This window comes from Parasteatoda tepidariorum, chromosome 1 (genome assembly GCF_043381705.1).
Source record: "Parasteatoda tepidariorum isolate YZ-2023 chromosome 1, CAS_Ptep_4.0, whole genome shotgun sequence".
NCBI classification, from domain to species: Eukaryota; Metazoa; Arthropoda; class Arachnida; order Araneae; family Theridiidae; genus Parasteatoda; species Parasteatoda tepidariorum.
In genome coordinates, this window is record NC_092204.1 from 63,316,079 (window position 1) to 63,332,675 (window position 16,597).

At 26.8% G+C, this 16,597-nt stretch overlaps 2 protein-coding genes and 1 long non-coding RNA gene across 4 annotated transcripts in view; 2 read left to right on the plus strand and 1 right to left on the minus strand.

Moving 5' to 3' along the window:
• The window catches only part of LOC107455800 (transmembrane protein 208), a 12,223-nt gene extending 10,551 nt beyond the window's left edge, over positions 1–1,672 (minus strand). Inside the window, exon 1 of the mRNA XM_016073515.4 lies at positions 1,479–1,672. Within this exon, the coding sequence (XP_015929001.1) occupies positions 1,479–1,484 (6 nt within the window). The 5' untranslated portion in view covers positions 1,485–1,672. The remainder of the gene's footprint in view (positions 1–1,478) is intronic.
• Positions 1,673–1,733: 61 nt separating this feature from the next.
• LOC107455792 (Cleavage and polyadenylation specificity factor subunit 4) lies at positions 1,734–5,740 on the plus strand. The gene has a single exon (XM_016073505.4). The coding sequence runs from the start codon at positions 2,076–2,078 to the stop codon at positions 2,928–2,930; it is 855 nt and encodes a 284-aa protein (XP_015928991.1). The 5' UTR covers positions 1,734–2,075; the 3' UTR covers positions 2,931–5,740.
• Positions 5,741–6,667: 927 nt separating this feature from the next.
• Positions 6,668–16,294, plus strand: LOC122270315 (uncharacterized). 2 transcript variants are annotated; one of them, XR_011636844.1, is made up of 3 exons: positions 6,668–7,628; positions 9,796–9,914; positions 15,265–16,294. It is a non-coding gene; the product is annotated as an uncharacterized lncRNA (long non-coding RNA). The 2 variants fall into 2 exon arrangements; XR_006225728.2 differs by lacking the exon at positions 6,668–7,628 and adding an exon at positions 7,676–8,426.
• Positions 16,295–16,597: the final 303 nt, after the last annotated feature.

The window sequence follows — 16,597 nt, forward strand, 5'->3', positions numbered from 1 at the left end:
GAATAACAATCGAGATATTATCAGATTCCAGGCTTGGGACCTCTAAAAGGCTTGTCAGAAGCAGCGTCGTTTGAACTACGAAAATCGGATCTATCTGGAAGGCGGGTAAAAAATTCGGAAAATCTTATCTGCTGCGTGTAAAAGGGGAGAAAATAGTTCAAATAAGTAAAAATGAGAAAGGATTGGTAGCTATGTAGTTTGAATTTTCTGTTTCTCTTTGAAAATCGGTGAATTTTCTGAAAAAGCGGAATACTTATAAAAAAAAGTGAAATTTTTAGAAAATCTGAATTTCTGATAAAAAAAAACTGAAATTCAAGAGATAAAAGGGAAAAAAGCGGAAATCCGCTAAAAAGCAGAAAAATCTCATCCCTGTATAACGTAATATTTGAACAAGCCCATGATATATCAAATTAGATAATAAAGATTCTGAAATAAAATATGTGTCACAATGAGCAAAACAATGAAATATGTGTTACAAAGAGCGACTTCTATGCAATGGCACATGAGAAATAAGAATCAAAGAAAGGGGCCAATTCAAAGGGTACATCTTGTAGCAACCCAAGAGCAAATTACAACAGTTTTTTCAAAAAATTTTGCAAGTCAAAAATCTTTGTTACCTTGATGATTGCAGTTTGTGCAAATAAATGTTGACATGAAAATGTCCCTTAAAATAAAAAGAGATAATTCACAAGGAATATTTCCATTTTAAAACCTGTTCAAGCCAACTACAATCGTCAATGCACCAAACAATTTTTTAAAAAATTGGTTGGCTACAAGCTTTTGCCAATAAATTATTGTCCCGTTCAGTGATTTTTTTTTATACTTTCTCCTGTGCTAATACTTGGGAGCCATAAGACTTCTATTATTTAAGTGCAGGTACCAATATGGAAATCTTCTAATCAGATTTAAGTTTCAGGGATGTCATTCTGACTAGGCTTCCCAGAAAGCTCCAGAATGTTCCAGTCATATTGTACCCCTGTATGATTCCATAAAGGTACATACACAAAAAATAGAATATTTTCTAAAGAAAATACAAGAAATTGTTCTGAAATTAGTTTTAATTAATATTTAGTTTCGTCTAATTACTGAGAAATAAATAATGGTTGAGAATAATAAGGTAACCAATGAGAAAGTCTGCAAAAAAGATTTTAAAGTCCTTGCTATATTTATAGAGATCTTCGTATTGGTACCTACGCCAAAATAATCATCATGCCTTAGCATGCAAGAGATTAAAAAATATCTCAGAACAGAGGATTTAATTCGTAACAACCTCAGGGCAGCCAATTTTTTTCTTTTTTGGAAGTTTAAAAAAAAAAAATTAGCTCCTTGATGAATGCAGTTTACGCAAACAGGTTCCGACATGGAAGTATCCTCATAAATTTATTTTTAACAATGTCTAAAACTGCATTTAAAGCAAAATTTTAACAATATATAAAAATTTTAACACATGAAAATATTAGCGTAGTGTATTAACTCACTGCCATATCTTTTAATAGTAGAAGTGAAATACGAAAAAAATTATTGACTTATTACAAGTTTTAAATTGCTATGTTTCACTCATTAAACATGTTTAATTTTACAGATTTTGAAAAATTAAAAAGAAATCTCCGGTCACGTCACAAAATATTTTGTAGCCACTATGCCAGCATAAACAAAAACAGAAAGAAAAAAGATAGAAAGGATTAAGATATTGTATCGATATGTAAGAAAAGTGCTGAATGTTCAATCATTCAGTGGTTGGATATAAGGTATATTGAATGTAGTTATTGTTGTCTTTTATTGATTCTAGAAATCACATAATTTCATTATTATATTGTTCAGTGCATAAATTTAAAGGAAAAAGGTTAGACTTTTTGATCGTTTTAAAATTCTTTCTTAAAGTAATGTAAGTTGGCAACACTAGAATTTTTAATTCTCATACAGCGTGTTTACAACAGTTTTAAGCGATGAGACAAGATAAAAAAGAAAGATGCGGTACAGATGAAGATAAAATCAGTAGTTGACAACATTTGAACATGTATTTTATGTATTAGTTTTTATTTGTATTTGTTTGTAATTCAATAAAAATCTATACAATGGAGGATATAGTTGCTTACTCCGATAATTTGCGGTTCGATATCGAAATCGCTCTTGAGCAACAATTAGGAGCATTACCATTGCCCTTCCCTGGAATGGACAAATCTGGGTCTTCAATCTGTGATTTTTATTTACGAGGTTTATGTAGCAAAGGTCCAGCTTGTCCGTTTCGTCATGTTAAAGGAGACCGCACTGTTGTCTGTAAACATTGGCTCAGGGGTTTATGCAAAAAAGGTGATCAGTGCGAGTTTTTACACGAATATGATATGAGTAAAATGCCGGAGTGTTATTTTTATTCTCGATTTAATGCTTGCAGTAATAAAGAATGCCCTTTTTTGCACATCGATCCAGAGGCGAAAATAAAAGACTGTCCTTGGTATGATCGAGGTTTTTGTAGGCATGGTCCTAACTGCCGGCATCGACATACTCGTAGAGTCATTTGTCCAAATTACGTTTGCGGCTTCTGTATAGAAGGACCAAGTTGTAAATTTATGCATCCTAAATTTGATTTGCCGCTTCAGGATCCTGGATCGTTGCCCAAAAAGACAACAATCACCTGTCATTATTGTCAAGAACCTGGTCATAAAGCTATTTCTTGCCCCAATTTGCCCATTGAACTTCGTCCAGGAGAAGAACAACAAACTAATAAAGCAGTTATGCCTAGTACACAATCACAATTAGTTAGTGTACAGTTGCAAGATAGTTTAAAAACTGGATATAGACCAATAGAACAAGTAACTTGTTTTAAATGTGGTGAGAAAGGACATTATGCGAACAAATGTCCTAAGGGACATTTAGCATTTCTTAGTGTGGCATTACAAAGTAATCCCAGACCACAACTTCAACAATCATAATTATTAGCTGAAATCATTTGTTATTTCAATCTTGTTCAGCAATTCTTCATTATTAAAACATGTTATTACACCCTTAAAAATTTAAAAACATAATGTATCATTTCAGAAACTGTGTTGTAAAAACTGGTTTGTGTGATGTCCAATTTTTTTCTCTCACCGTTTATTTTTATGGGAAACAAATTATTTCAAAACTATCAATCTTTATATAATTCATGATTTTTCTTTAAGTAAATACTTTAAGATTGATATTTTACATTGATGTTAACATTATGCATTACATTTAATGCATTTTATATTGGAAAAAAAATTACTGCTGGTATATTATTTTATATGCTAGTGACCAGAGAAAAAAAAGTATTGTGTATCTTAACTACAGAATATTTAAAACATATATTTATTTCAAAAGCTAAAATGTTATGTAAAGATTTATTAAAGTTAAATTTAAAGTTTATGCTTATTTTGTATTGTATCAAAATATTTTATTTATTTATACCTACAGTATGCTTCCAATTGGTCGTATCAATCACAAGAAAAAGTAATACAAAAATGACCACTGACGTGAAACTCTTAAATAAGTTATACTTGACATGAATTATTTTGCTATTATGTTATGAATATTTGACCCGGTTGGTAATAGTAAAGAAGGCTAAAATTTTTTATATCTATTGTAATGACTTTCTATTTTTCATGATACATACTGTCTGAACTGTTATTTTATATCAATTCAATGATTTGTTTGTGCTCTTCCTATTTTTGAATTCTCGAAAATTCTGGTATTTGCTCATTAAAATCTTGCATTTCACTGTAGACTGTTTTCCTGGACATAAGTTATTTATTTTAATAGAAAATTTAAACCTAACACAACATGGCATTGGTTATATTTTCCTACCCATGATTATTCACCATTATTCTTTGAGTTACTCGCAATGTCATGTAATTAAACTTAAGGTTTGCTGTAACTTTCCTGCCTGGTTTAAACTTGTCTTTGCTTGTAAATTTCTTTCTTATTTAATGTGTTGTATAGTTAAGACTGGTAGTTGTAAAATGGAAAATATTTTTTCCTAATATCATATATTTTCCTTGAGTCAAAGACAAGCACTGATAATCAAAGTTGAGAGATAATTTCAACTAAGTATGAATTTTAATTTAAAGGGTAGTCAGGAATATGCTTAATGACTATTTATATTTTTGATTAAAAGCTAAAATTTTTTAAAAAAATCTATTCCAGATGACTGAAATTGCATTTCTCTAAGAACAATTCTTTACACCCTTTACCTCCATCTCAAAAAATAAATTAAAGTCGAATACATTACAATATTATTTATATTCATTTACAACATTAATAGTGTTTTATTAAAATAATGCACCTACATATTTTATTTGTTTAGTTTCATGTGCAAAAATTGCTAAACTTTTCATAAATTTTGTTACCGTATAAGCTTTCTAAAATTGATGTAAGTGTGATTTAACAAAATAGTTCAATGATCTTCAAAATTTTTGTTTTCAGTTAAAACTATTTTCTTTCACTATATTTATATTTTAATTCTTTCTGATTGCATAGTTTCTCTACATTTATTATTTCAGTATTTCATTATCTCTTATATGACTCTGTATAAAATTATTATGGAATTGTTAGATCGTAAGAACACTTTAAATGTGTTACTTATGTAAAAAAGATCATTTTCTTATTTCCATGAACATTATATATTTATTAGAATGTTTAAAATTACACTTATTGTGAATACACAGAGCTGTTCTAAGGGTAGGCTCAGAGTCCCCTTTTAAACTATAAAATCTGGTAAAGTTTTTTTTTTTTTTTTTTTTTTTTTTTTTTTTTTTTTTTTTTNTTTTTTTTTTTTTTTTTTTTTTTTTTAATTTATCTGTTTACAATTTAAAAACAAAATGACTTGAAAGTAAATGAGATTTAGAAAAATTAAGTAAAATGTAATTTATGAATTATTGCATAAATTTAAAAAAAAAAATTCAGTGTTATTTTTTGGGGAGGGAGGCATATAACTCCTTGTGAACTTTTCTTTTTTTACAGAAAAACATACCTTCTGTCTTGCTATTTTAATTTCTAATATTACCTTATTATAACAAAGTTACAAATTAATAAATAAAAGAAATTATCAAACAGAATTGTTTTCTATGGTCTCTTAAATTGAATGGACAAATTAGAATAAATGTAATAAAATATAATGGTAGAAGGAATAAAAATATGTTAAATCTATTTTATCATTGAAGAATGTTGTATTTGGTTTCATTTTTGTAATAAAAGAACTTTTAAAAACAATTCAAAAATCCTTTTTTTTTCTGAGAAAAAAAGTCCCCATTTTTAAGATGGGCCTAGGATTCTTAAAAAATGACACTGCAAATAGTTTACATTGAAATTATTAATTCCATTGTTCAAAAATTAGAATCATCTTTAAGATGTCATTGATTTAATGTTTTGTTTTTTAAATATTTTTTTTATCTTAACATTGCCGAAATTTTTATTAAAATTCTTAATATGCTAAAAGCTAGAATTATGTTCATGTATTGCATACAAAAAGAAGATTTGCATTTTTCTCACCAAACTTGAAGTGACAATTTTAGTGATCAAATATAGCCCTACTAACGATTTCAATGCAAAATGGTTTTCAAATTATATATATGTACACACACATATATACAAATGACTGATAGATTGTTGAAATATGAGTGATTGACATTAAGATGAAGCTACTGTATGTAACATTGACAAAAATAAAGTTGCCTCAAATGTATATAAATGTCTTTAAGGTAAATAAATTCAATATTTTGACTTTTTACTTTATTTTTACTCTAATTATGTCAACATAATATATAAATATATTCAAATTGATTTGAAAATACTTTTGTAGTTTTGTTAATAATTTAAAGATGATCATTTTATTAAATTTATTTTGTTAATACTTTAATCTGATAAAGTTCAAGTGAGTGGACTATTTTGTGTATTTTGTTTCAGTTCGCTAATGTCAGTTTGAATGTTGAATCCTACAGATTCAGTTGCCAATTTCTATGCAGAAAAAAAAAATAATTTTAGCAATTTTTTTATTTCTAAATTTATTATAGTTTGTGAGTTCAAACAATGTCAAGAACAGAATAAATTGAATTGTACAGAAATAAATTCAAATTTTTAACATAGTGTTTGAGTCTTATTTTGCTTATCGAAGAGACTTTTTTCAAAACAGAGTTTTTATTTATTTAGTCTGAAATTTAAATTTTTGGTATACATTTATTTTAAATATGTTTTATTTTGAACAAAATATTTTGATGAAGAATTGTGATATTTATTTATTATTTATATTCAAAACTTTTGATGTTTCTTCTTAAATTTTTTTGATATCTGATAATAATGTATTTATAATTAAAATGTGAAATCTTGCAAATTTTGAAAATTTTTGGTTTTAGCTGTAGGTAAAAAATGATTGATGTATTATGATTATGAGTTTCAGAGAAATAATATCGTTTTTCTTTTCTTTCAACTTCTATTGGGTTCTTTCAAGTTGGGCTGTCAAAGCTTTAGTAATCACAAGAAATTTGTCGAATTGTTTTCAGTTTTTATTTTTGAGGGTCTTGGTTTTCTTTAGGTATCTATATTTTTGGCAACTGTTATCAATCTTAAGATCTTTTTCAATAAAGTCAAGTTTATTTTAGGGGCATGTCATCTGATTTTATATAAAAATCAGATGACATGCCCCTAAAATAAACCTTGCAATAAAAATTCTCAATCCATTATTATTCTTAAAAGAGGATTATTCATTAAAGAGACTAGATCAGTTTGGTTACTATAGCTTAAAAATTCCATTCATGAAGAAAACAAAATTGCTTTCTCCTTTAATTCCATAACAGGGTTCCTGCAAGTAAGGGGGAACAGGAAAAACCTGGAATTATCAGGTAATTTATTTTTCTTTAAACGGCAGGGAATTGTCAGAGAAAATTGCAATTTTTAAAAAAGAACTTTGTATACTCCTACATTATAGCTGGAAAATGACCAATCTCAGAATTGTGAGTTACTGTAATCAGTTGTTAAGATTAGAGTTAAGTAATTTTGACACGTATAACAATTATTTGTTATTAAAATTTCACCTTTTAGTGAAACTTCCATGCTTCTATCCTCATTCAATGATATTTCTTTGCTCACAATATCTAATATTTAACATTACAGGTAAAAGTCAAAGTTGTCTGATGCAAAATTTAATGTTATCGATAAAATATGTTTTGGATTTTCATTGAAATTTACCTGATATATATCTGGAAAAGTCAAGCAATTTTTTTCCTGAAATTGAGTGGGAGCCCTGCATAAGTAAATTGAATTATAAATACTATTAGATCTGTACAGAAATAAATTGTGGGCATAATAATTAAATTGTCGTGTTCAGTAAATTAAATAACTTCATAAATTTATGTCTCGAGATTGAAATATATATTTAGAATCATATATTTTAAAATGATTTTAAATTTTAAAAATGGTGCACTTTATTACTTGATCAAAAAATTATAGTATGTTGCTTTTTATAATTTTTTTATTTTAGGGTTACATAAGTAGAAAAAAAACCCTCATGCTTTCGATTTGACAAGTCGATCCACTAGAATAAATCTTAGCTGTATACTACATGATTAAAGGATATTGTACGGATCATCTAAGAGTTCTGACATAAAATATTGCCTTAATGTGTGAGTAGAAATATTTTAGTAAAAATGTTTGCTATTAGATAGGATAGATAGTAGATAGAACTGTTATTAAATGTTGATGCAATGTTGATTGTTTGGATCAATAGACCTAAATGTCAGTCTGGTTGATACTTTTTTTGTATGTACAACTTAAATTTGAGACTACTTGACTCTGTGTAGGCAAACAACATAAAGATCACAAATGGTAAAATGAAAGACTCAGAACTAAAAATGGATAATAGTATCTAATTTTTGGTACTGTTGATGCTTTTTTATAAGTAAAACAGCAGCATATTTAAAAAATTTTTACTTTTGATAAACTTTTTGCATTTTTCTTAGAAATATAATTAATTTTTCCAAAAGGTAACTCTTCTCCTTTGCTCTCTTTTTAATAATGCTTCATAAAAAAGGCTATTATTAAGATTTTATAGGTGACAGCTTCTGAAATGACATTGCATATAAAAAATTTTTTTTTCTCTTTTTCTTGTTTCACTTGATAGATCTTTGAAACAGCCGTACTGAAATGTAACTTTTTTTTTCTTCCTCCAATGCCCACCTGAGGAATGACATTTCGTCATACAGTTATCTGAACGGCAGATTTGTTGGCCTCTCTTACATGGGCACCATATTAGGTAGGTTAACATTGCTCCCACTGTAAGGACAAATAGTATAGATGAAAGAACACCCAAACCTTTGCCCGGGATTTGAACCCAGAACCTTTTTGATGCAAGGCCAGTTCCCTGACTCCTACTCTAAAATATGACTTAGGGCATGAAATTTCTGTTCAGAAATTACCAGCAGGTACAAATTTTGCTCCGAACTATTAATAATTTTTAAAATGTTATCTGATGTAGTATGAGGAACTTTTTGTGTCCGAAACCCTTAAAGAATGTAGTAACTTAAAAATCTAAACATGTTTATTGTAATAATAATATTATTAAATCAAAATAAGGTTGTCTAATGATTTCAATGTTTTCAGAAACAATGGTTTTGTTGGTGAAAATCTTTGTACTATATAGGAGAAAAATGCAATTTCTTGACATTTTTTCACTTCATCTCATTCAAACATTATAATCAAAGCTTATGTATTTTAATTTAAAGCTTAATATTTTAAAAGTTGAAACTTACTTGCCTAAAACAATGAGCTGGTAAGTGGGAATATCGAACCCTGACTTAGGATTCAGTTTTATTTCCGAAGTGTTGGACTAGTCTCGATATTAGGCATACATGTTCGTTTCTTGGATTGGAATTGTTCTTTATGGATGCTTTTATAAGATTGATGTTAGTTTTATGATTTGACTGTTTCTTTTCCTGTTCTTGCCGTGTTGGTATTTTCTTTTATAAACTTTCTGGATCTAAATTTGTCTATGTTCTAATACAAAAATGGAATGGAGAAATGCACTTCAAGTAATAATCCAGATATATCTTATTGAATTGAGAGTTAAGCCTTAGTAAGACTGTTTAATTTTTTGTGTACAAACTTAAGAGGTGATACAAGTGGGAAGGCAAGAAAGCATTTTCCCATGTTCTCTCATTTGGGAATGTGTAAAAGGTAAACAAGTCTAAATCCTAATTAGGATTTTTCATTGAAGGGTTGTAGCACTCTTTCAGGAAAATAATTTATATGAAGTAATTTATTTTGAAATGACGCTCAATAAAATTTCTTCTAATGAATAATGTGTAGGTAAATATTTAAACACAAATAAATGTACTGGGTACATCTTTGACTAAGATAATACAGTAGGGAACCGATTATCCGGAACGATCGGGACCANAAATTTCTTCTAATGAATAATGTGTAGGTAAATATTTAAACACAAATAAATGTACTGGGTACATCTTTGACTAAGATAATACGTTCAAGCTTTGTGTAGAGTAATTTTGAATTATTATTGTACTTTATACATCTAGACTTAATTTTGATTATTATCTTAAAGTTGTAAATTATGAAACTTCTTGAATGTACAAGATCTAGGTAAAAATTATTTGGTTGCTTTATACTTTTTCTCTTATTTGTGGAGTGAGATTTACATTTCTGCACTAGCATATATAAAAAATTAGTTTTTAATTGTTTGATGTTTTACCAACATTTATTTTTATGCTTAACCATTGACTGTACCTTTAAAATATTTTATTAATATTCTAATCAAAATTTTTTTTGTATTTTAAGTGGTGAGTTTCTTGATTTTGAAAATAAACTAATAAAGTAAAGTTTGAATTGAATGCAGCCTGCAGAAAGTCGATACTTCTTACAAAAATTGCTTTCAAGAACAGTTCATAAATTTTATGGTAAGTTTAAAAAATAATCTGAATTTTTCAAGTTGTATTAATTCAAGATTAAATTGCAATTTATTCCATTACGTTTTTTATATAATGTACTTTTTTGTATTATATGTTTAAATGAAAACATGCAAAGCATCTTATAAATATGTCTACTTTTCGTAATCCAACTCTTAATCATGATATGTTAAGTTTTTTTGTTGAAATGTTAATTAATTTTGATTGATTACTCAGTAAAACAGAGAAAGCTAACTTTTTTGGAGATATTGCTTCTTCTGGAAAAAACATTTCTGAAAATTATTTAATTTCTAATTTTTTAATCATGCTAAAATGTATCAAAAGCGAAAAAAAATGTTATATGAAGGCAAATCATTGAATTATGCAGATAGCAATTTTTTTTTTTTTAAATGTAAGTCTTTGCAGTGGAGATTGGAAATAAAATATAATAAATAAAACTAAGATACAAACTTAGGTTTTATTTTAATAAACATTTTTAAAGTTTCATTCTGTTATGGCACATTAGGCCTTCAGCATATCTCTCTGTCTAATCATGTACTTAGAAGCAGATTTGGCTTGTTCTCACCCAAAAAGCATGAAAATCTTTGACTTGTTTAACATCATGCATTATAAAGTAAGCATGGGTCTTCCTCTAGTACTTTTTCTTTCTGGGGCTCATGTGACAGCAACAGATGTTCTTTTTTTCTGGGTATCTTAAGTACTTGATCCAGCCAGTTCCATTTCTGTGTTAAAATTTCTTTATTCTATTTTCTTTATTTTAGCTTTTTTCTTTATTTAGCATTTTAGCTTATCTAGCCAGAAAATTTTAAAAATAAATTTGAAACATTTGTTCGGAAAGGTATCTCGATTTTTTTTCTTCTAATTTTTCTCTTTCCATGTTTTTGAATCATACAGTAAGACTGCCCCGATAATTGCTTTGTAAACTACTAATTTTACTTTTATTTTAATATTTGGTGATCTCCAGAATTTGTGCTTTTCAGAATTTGTGTAGTGTTGGCAGAATTTGTTCTTTTGAAACTTGTTCTTTCTTTAATTATTCTCTGTCTTATATCTTCACTACTGCTACCTTTTTTTTAAATCAATAACTAAACTTAAATAGTTGAAGGATTTTGTCATCTATTTATAGATTTTCAATTTGTCTTGATTTCTTCTCATTACCTTAATTTTCCTTTTTCATTACCTTAATTATCTTGTTATTGGGCAAACGGGACAGTACCCCAAGGCCCGAGTATAAAGGCCCTCAAAATCAAGAAGTTAGATCTTCATGAAAATAAATTCATTTATTTATTTCTTGCACTATTTACATTTTTCTAAATTTGAGTAGAAAACTTTTCATTTTTTTCATGATTTTTTTAAATGTACTCAGGGGCACCACCTATTGTTTGCTTACCAACTTTCGTGGTTTTTCTCATTCAAGATCAACTGGATTAAGGCAATTTATTTAGAATTAAATGTTTAAAAGCATTCATTTTTATTTTATATATAACATACCTTTGACTTGTTTCAAAAAATGTTTCAAAGGCAATAAATCTTATTTATTATGTAGTTTTCTTTAAAATCTTTACTATTCAGTCTTACGTAGAAAAAAAATGGGCTATTTGCATAAATATAATCAACCTGTAAATAAATTTTTTTTAAACTTTTTTATACATTATCGTATGTATATATATCTGTATATGCATATTTCTTTCCAGTTAGTAGCTCTATTTTAAAAAAGGTTGATCATCGTTGATCTAAAACAACAAATATGTATGCCTTTAGATAAACATATTTCTTGTATCTTTTGTTACAGTGGGTTAAAAAAAAGGCAATTCCAATATAAAATTACGTTAAATTTGCTACATAGTATTAAAAATTAATGTTTTTAAATAAATTATGGGATATTAATATTTTCTTCATGAAAATTATATATTTACTTTTTCTGATACATAGTTGAATCCCTTAATATTTAAATTGGCTATAGAAATGTGTTTGAAAAATACTTGTTTATTGTTCATTAAGCTTTTTTTTTTTTCCATAAATGTTACGTTAGCAAAGCAAATGATAGCAATGAAGTAAATTGTATATGTTATTGTTAAGAGGTGAAAAAAAAATGGTTAACTGTTTATCCCTGACTGTTTTATACAATTTTGTTAGGTTTTCCGAAGTTGTTGAATTGTTATTCTACAGAACTATTCAAATGATTTTTCTTTCTCCTATATTAAATTATGCATGCAAAACTATTTACTTTTGTTTTAACATTCAACAAGATTATTATAATTTTTTTTATTTAGAGTAAATATTCTTATCACGTTTTACATAGTGAATCCTTAATGTTGAACTGTACTTAAACCATGAACATTGTCATCTAGTGCATGAAAATGTAATAATTAAACTGAAGTTTTTTTGGGTGCTGGGCCTAGTTCTAGTTTAAGGTCATTGACTAATTAATATTTAATAGTTATTAACTCCAAAGGTTTTTAATTAATCAAATCTATTACTTACCAAGTTGATTAATCCAGTCTGAAAATATAATTACTATTAATAATTACTAGTCATTCAAACTTATTCACTATTTAGAAAACTTATTCAGGAATTCATAATAATTAACTCTTATTAATAATCAGTAGATATTAACTCTAATTAATTATTAATAGTTACTTCGATTTATTTTCTATTAGGTGAGATTAATCATGATTAACTCACTTGTATGACTGATTAGTAGTTGTATGTAGTGTAAAAAATGTATTACTTATTTGGACATTTTAATTTAATTCCCTGAAATCTGCAGGAATTTGCATTATTATTTAGCGAATTTTCAAATAAGCATTCTTTCGAATTCCAGAATTTGTTTTGAAATGCAATTATTAAAAAAACCACTGTAACCTTTTTCCTATTTTGAAATATGCAACTAAAAGTTAATTAGAAGTTTCGATGTTTTTTGGTTAAAATAGAATTACTTTGAAGTAACTATTAATATTAATATTGTTCATAGTTTTATGAATAAATACGCATTACAGGAAATTACAACTTAAACATTTTTTCAATAAAAAATAAATATGAATCAGAAATTTTTAATGGTAGCATAAATTAGTTAAGTTGGGATAACAATTCAAAATTATGTAGTAATATTCTTATAATAATTATGTAGTATATTATAAAAAATATAATTTTGCTCATTTCACATCCTAAATCTGTTGATTACTTTTTTTTTTTTAAGTCAAAAGCATTGTAGTTTTTATAATAAATATAGTAAATTTCCTACAACACATCTTGTTTTTTTCCCCTCTAGTTGATTCAAAGAAAAATGTGAATGAGGGAAAATATTGGTGATTATTTCTGGTTTTAAGATTATTTGCCGAGAATGTTTTTTTTCTTCATGAAGTGAAAATATTCATTGATTTTTTTAAAGAAGTCAAAAACAAGAAGGGAAAAACAATCAGATTATAGATTACAAAGACAAATTAATTTCATAAAAAAGCTTACTTTTATGGATAAAATAGAAGACGGCCGAAATAAGTGTACTTTTTTGATTTTTTGCGTTTTAGCATTTTTGACATATTTGTCATAAAGAAAGGAAAACAAAAAATTTAAATAAAATATTTTCTTTTCACTAAAAATCCGATAACAAATTTTTTGCACTTTCCATGATTTTACAACATTATTTAATCTAAATTCAAGTCTTGTTCTGATATGAAGTTAATATTTCTGTTTTCCAGTCATTTCTTTTTTTATTAATTTTTATCCTGTTTAGGAGGGAAAACCCTATTTCTTATGCAGATTGGCGAGCGTATTTGTATCTGATCTGCTTTTGCTTTGAGCTGAAAAAAAATCCCATAAGTTTAGAGATGTTTAGTATAGTTTTTGCTAAATTTTTAATTTAATTAAAATGCAATATTACGGAAATTAAATTCATTTTGATAGTGTTTTTATTTGTAACAAGAAAACTCTACTTTTTAATCACTGCTTTTTCTCAACTTCACATGAAAACTTTTTCACAGTCCACTCTGGTTTTCTGCACAAACCTTAATTGTATTTTTGAAAACCTTGTGCAGTACATTTATGGTTAAGGAATAAATTTTACGACATTTGTCATTAGCAGGCAATAAGCAACATTGAAATTTTGATTCTGAAAAAGTTTATGAGGGTTAAAAGTTAATCATGAAGATAGTTCCAAAAAATTAGAATGAAAATCCAAAAATTGTAAGAGGGTGAGAATTAGTGTAGTGAAACTTAGATAAATTGAATGGTTTAAAAAATAAAATGTATATTTTACACTTAAAGAGTAAATTAAATATTTAAAAATTAATTGCTTGTTTTCTTTTTTGAACTTCAAGTTTTATATTTTCTCTAAATATAATGGGAGCCACTTCAATAACTAAATCAACTAAAGGGTTAATCAATGAAGTATTTTTTTATTTTTATGATTGCTAGAGTTAAAAGAAATGTTTCATCACAGGCAGTAGTATTTTATTCTTTTTAAGTAATTAAAAGTTATTTGATGACATAAAAGTTATCTATCAAAATGAAACTTTAAATTATATCATAAAAAAATTTAAATAACTGTATCGGTTTATTATAACTCATTTAAATAATATCAAGATAATGCTTACATTTGTAAGTTGCAACAACTGCCAAATATTATTGACTGACTTCAGTTTTCCTAACTTTAATATTTTTTCTAATAGGATGTAGTTAAAAATAAAATTTTCCTCATGATTATTTTCTTTTTCATGAAGTTTATAGTATATTTTTGCAGTATTTATAAAACTAGGCAAATAATGAAAATGAATTTATAACAAAGCTAAAACATGATGTGAGCTAGTTCCTAAATCTGAATATATGAAATCCAAAACAAGTAATTTTGTTGTGCCCTTTTTTTTCTTCCAAAAAATAGCTTACAAATTTCAAAAATACTTTAAAAACGCAAACTTTAAGTTTTTTTTTTCTGAACATTGAAATAACTTTCTGAAACCTCAAACAACCAATTGAATGCATTAACAAATAATTTACAAAATTTCATTTCAGAGTGGACTTCCATACACAAGGTAATTTAAATGAGCACTTAAATCTTGACTCAAAGAACATGAAGGCTACGTTATGAATCCGAAACTTTACCGCTCATCTATCACAAAACTTTGCTGGACAGAAAGTGGTAGATTTGATTTTTTTCACCTCATGCATAAATGTATTTCATGCCTTGATCTGGATTTTCACTAGAGCTTCCACATCATCAAGAACTATTGATGACCTTGTTGATATACTTTATTTTTCAAACATTTAAATATCATAAATTTTTTAATTTTCTAACATTTACTGTCAATTTAATGTTTTACCTTTAACTGTGTTTTTATCTTTATAGTGTGACTTAATCTCTGTCGGTTTAAATCATCTCTGTTTTGCAATCCTGCGACTTGAGTTACTGATGAAGGTGTACCAACTTAAAATGGAAACGCATATTGGGTTTAGAAATTTTGCCATTTGTGATTTTAAATGTTGTTTTTAATGAGATTTAATAGAATATTATATTGATGTTATTGTGTTAGAAACTTCTATTGTTTTTTTTTGTACTTATATGTAGTGTTGTGCGTAAAAAATGTGTTTTACTTAATTTGATAAGGTAAGCAATATTATTAGCTTAATAAAATCATTTGCAATTACCATTTTTGCATGCGAAAAAAATGGATTTAATTTGAATAAAATATATTACGCCAGTATTCTCCATTGACCCTTAACCTCAGTCACAGTTCAAAACAGGTTTTATGAGAGCAACTCCATGTTAGATTTCAAAATTTGATTTCACCGTGTACGTAACTGCGAGTTACTGCAACCCAGAGTTAACTAACTTTAACCTGAAGATATTCCCGGTTTGAGTAACTGCGGATGCGCAATAGGCGATTTTTTATTTATTTATGTTTTCAAAAATAACACTTTTTATGTTCGGTTGCTTCTTTCTTATGTTCAATGAGGTCAATTTTTTTACTAGATGTAACTATAACTAATTTATATCAAATAAGTTTTTATTAATAAATTGAAAATTAAAAGGCGCTTTTGATATTTAATTCGATATTCGGAAATTAGATATTCAATATTCGGTTTGATATTATGTTCAATGAGGTCAATTTTTTTCGCTCAGTTCGCTCGAGTAAAAAAAAAGAAGTGGATAATGCAGATTGTGACCACAATTATTCAACTAACTTTTATTTGTTTTTTTAAAGGGAAAAAAAACAATCGATGCTTGAAAGAAATATAAAATTTAAAAAAGAAGAATACAATTCATAAAATGATTATGGATTTTGATAATCTATCGAGATGAGAGATCTTGCCTAAAAATAAAAAATAGCTTAGAGATGAACAGACAAAACAATGTGCAATATTTAGATATGAAGGTAACGAATAGCATTTTAATTTTTTTTTTTCATCCATAAAATAAAACTATTAATAAAATAAAACTANTTTAGAGGATAAAACTATTAATAAAATTAAAAACATATACATTATTTGAAATATATATTAAAAAATATGCTAAAATAAAGATTATGTAATCAGTACAAACTTTAATCTGAGGTAACATTTGAACTACACAATAATCTGCATCAAATAACTTTGCAAATCAGGAAATTTAGAATTTTATAAATAATCTGCTGAGCATTTTGAAAAAATAGGATGATCATTTGGAAGAGATTAATTGCTTA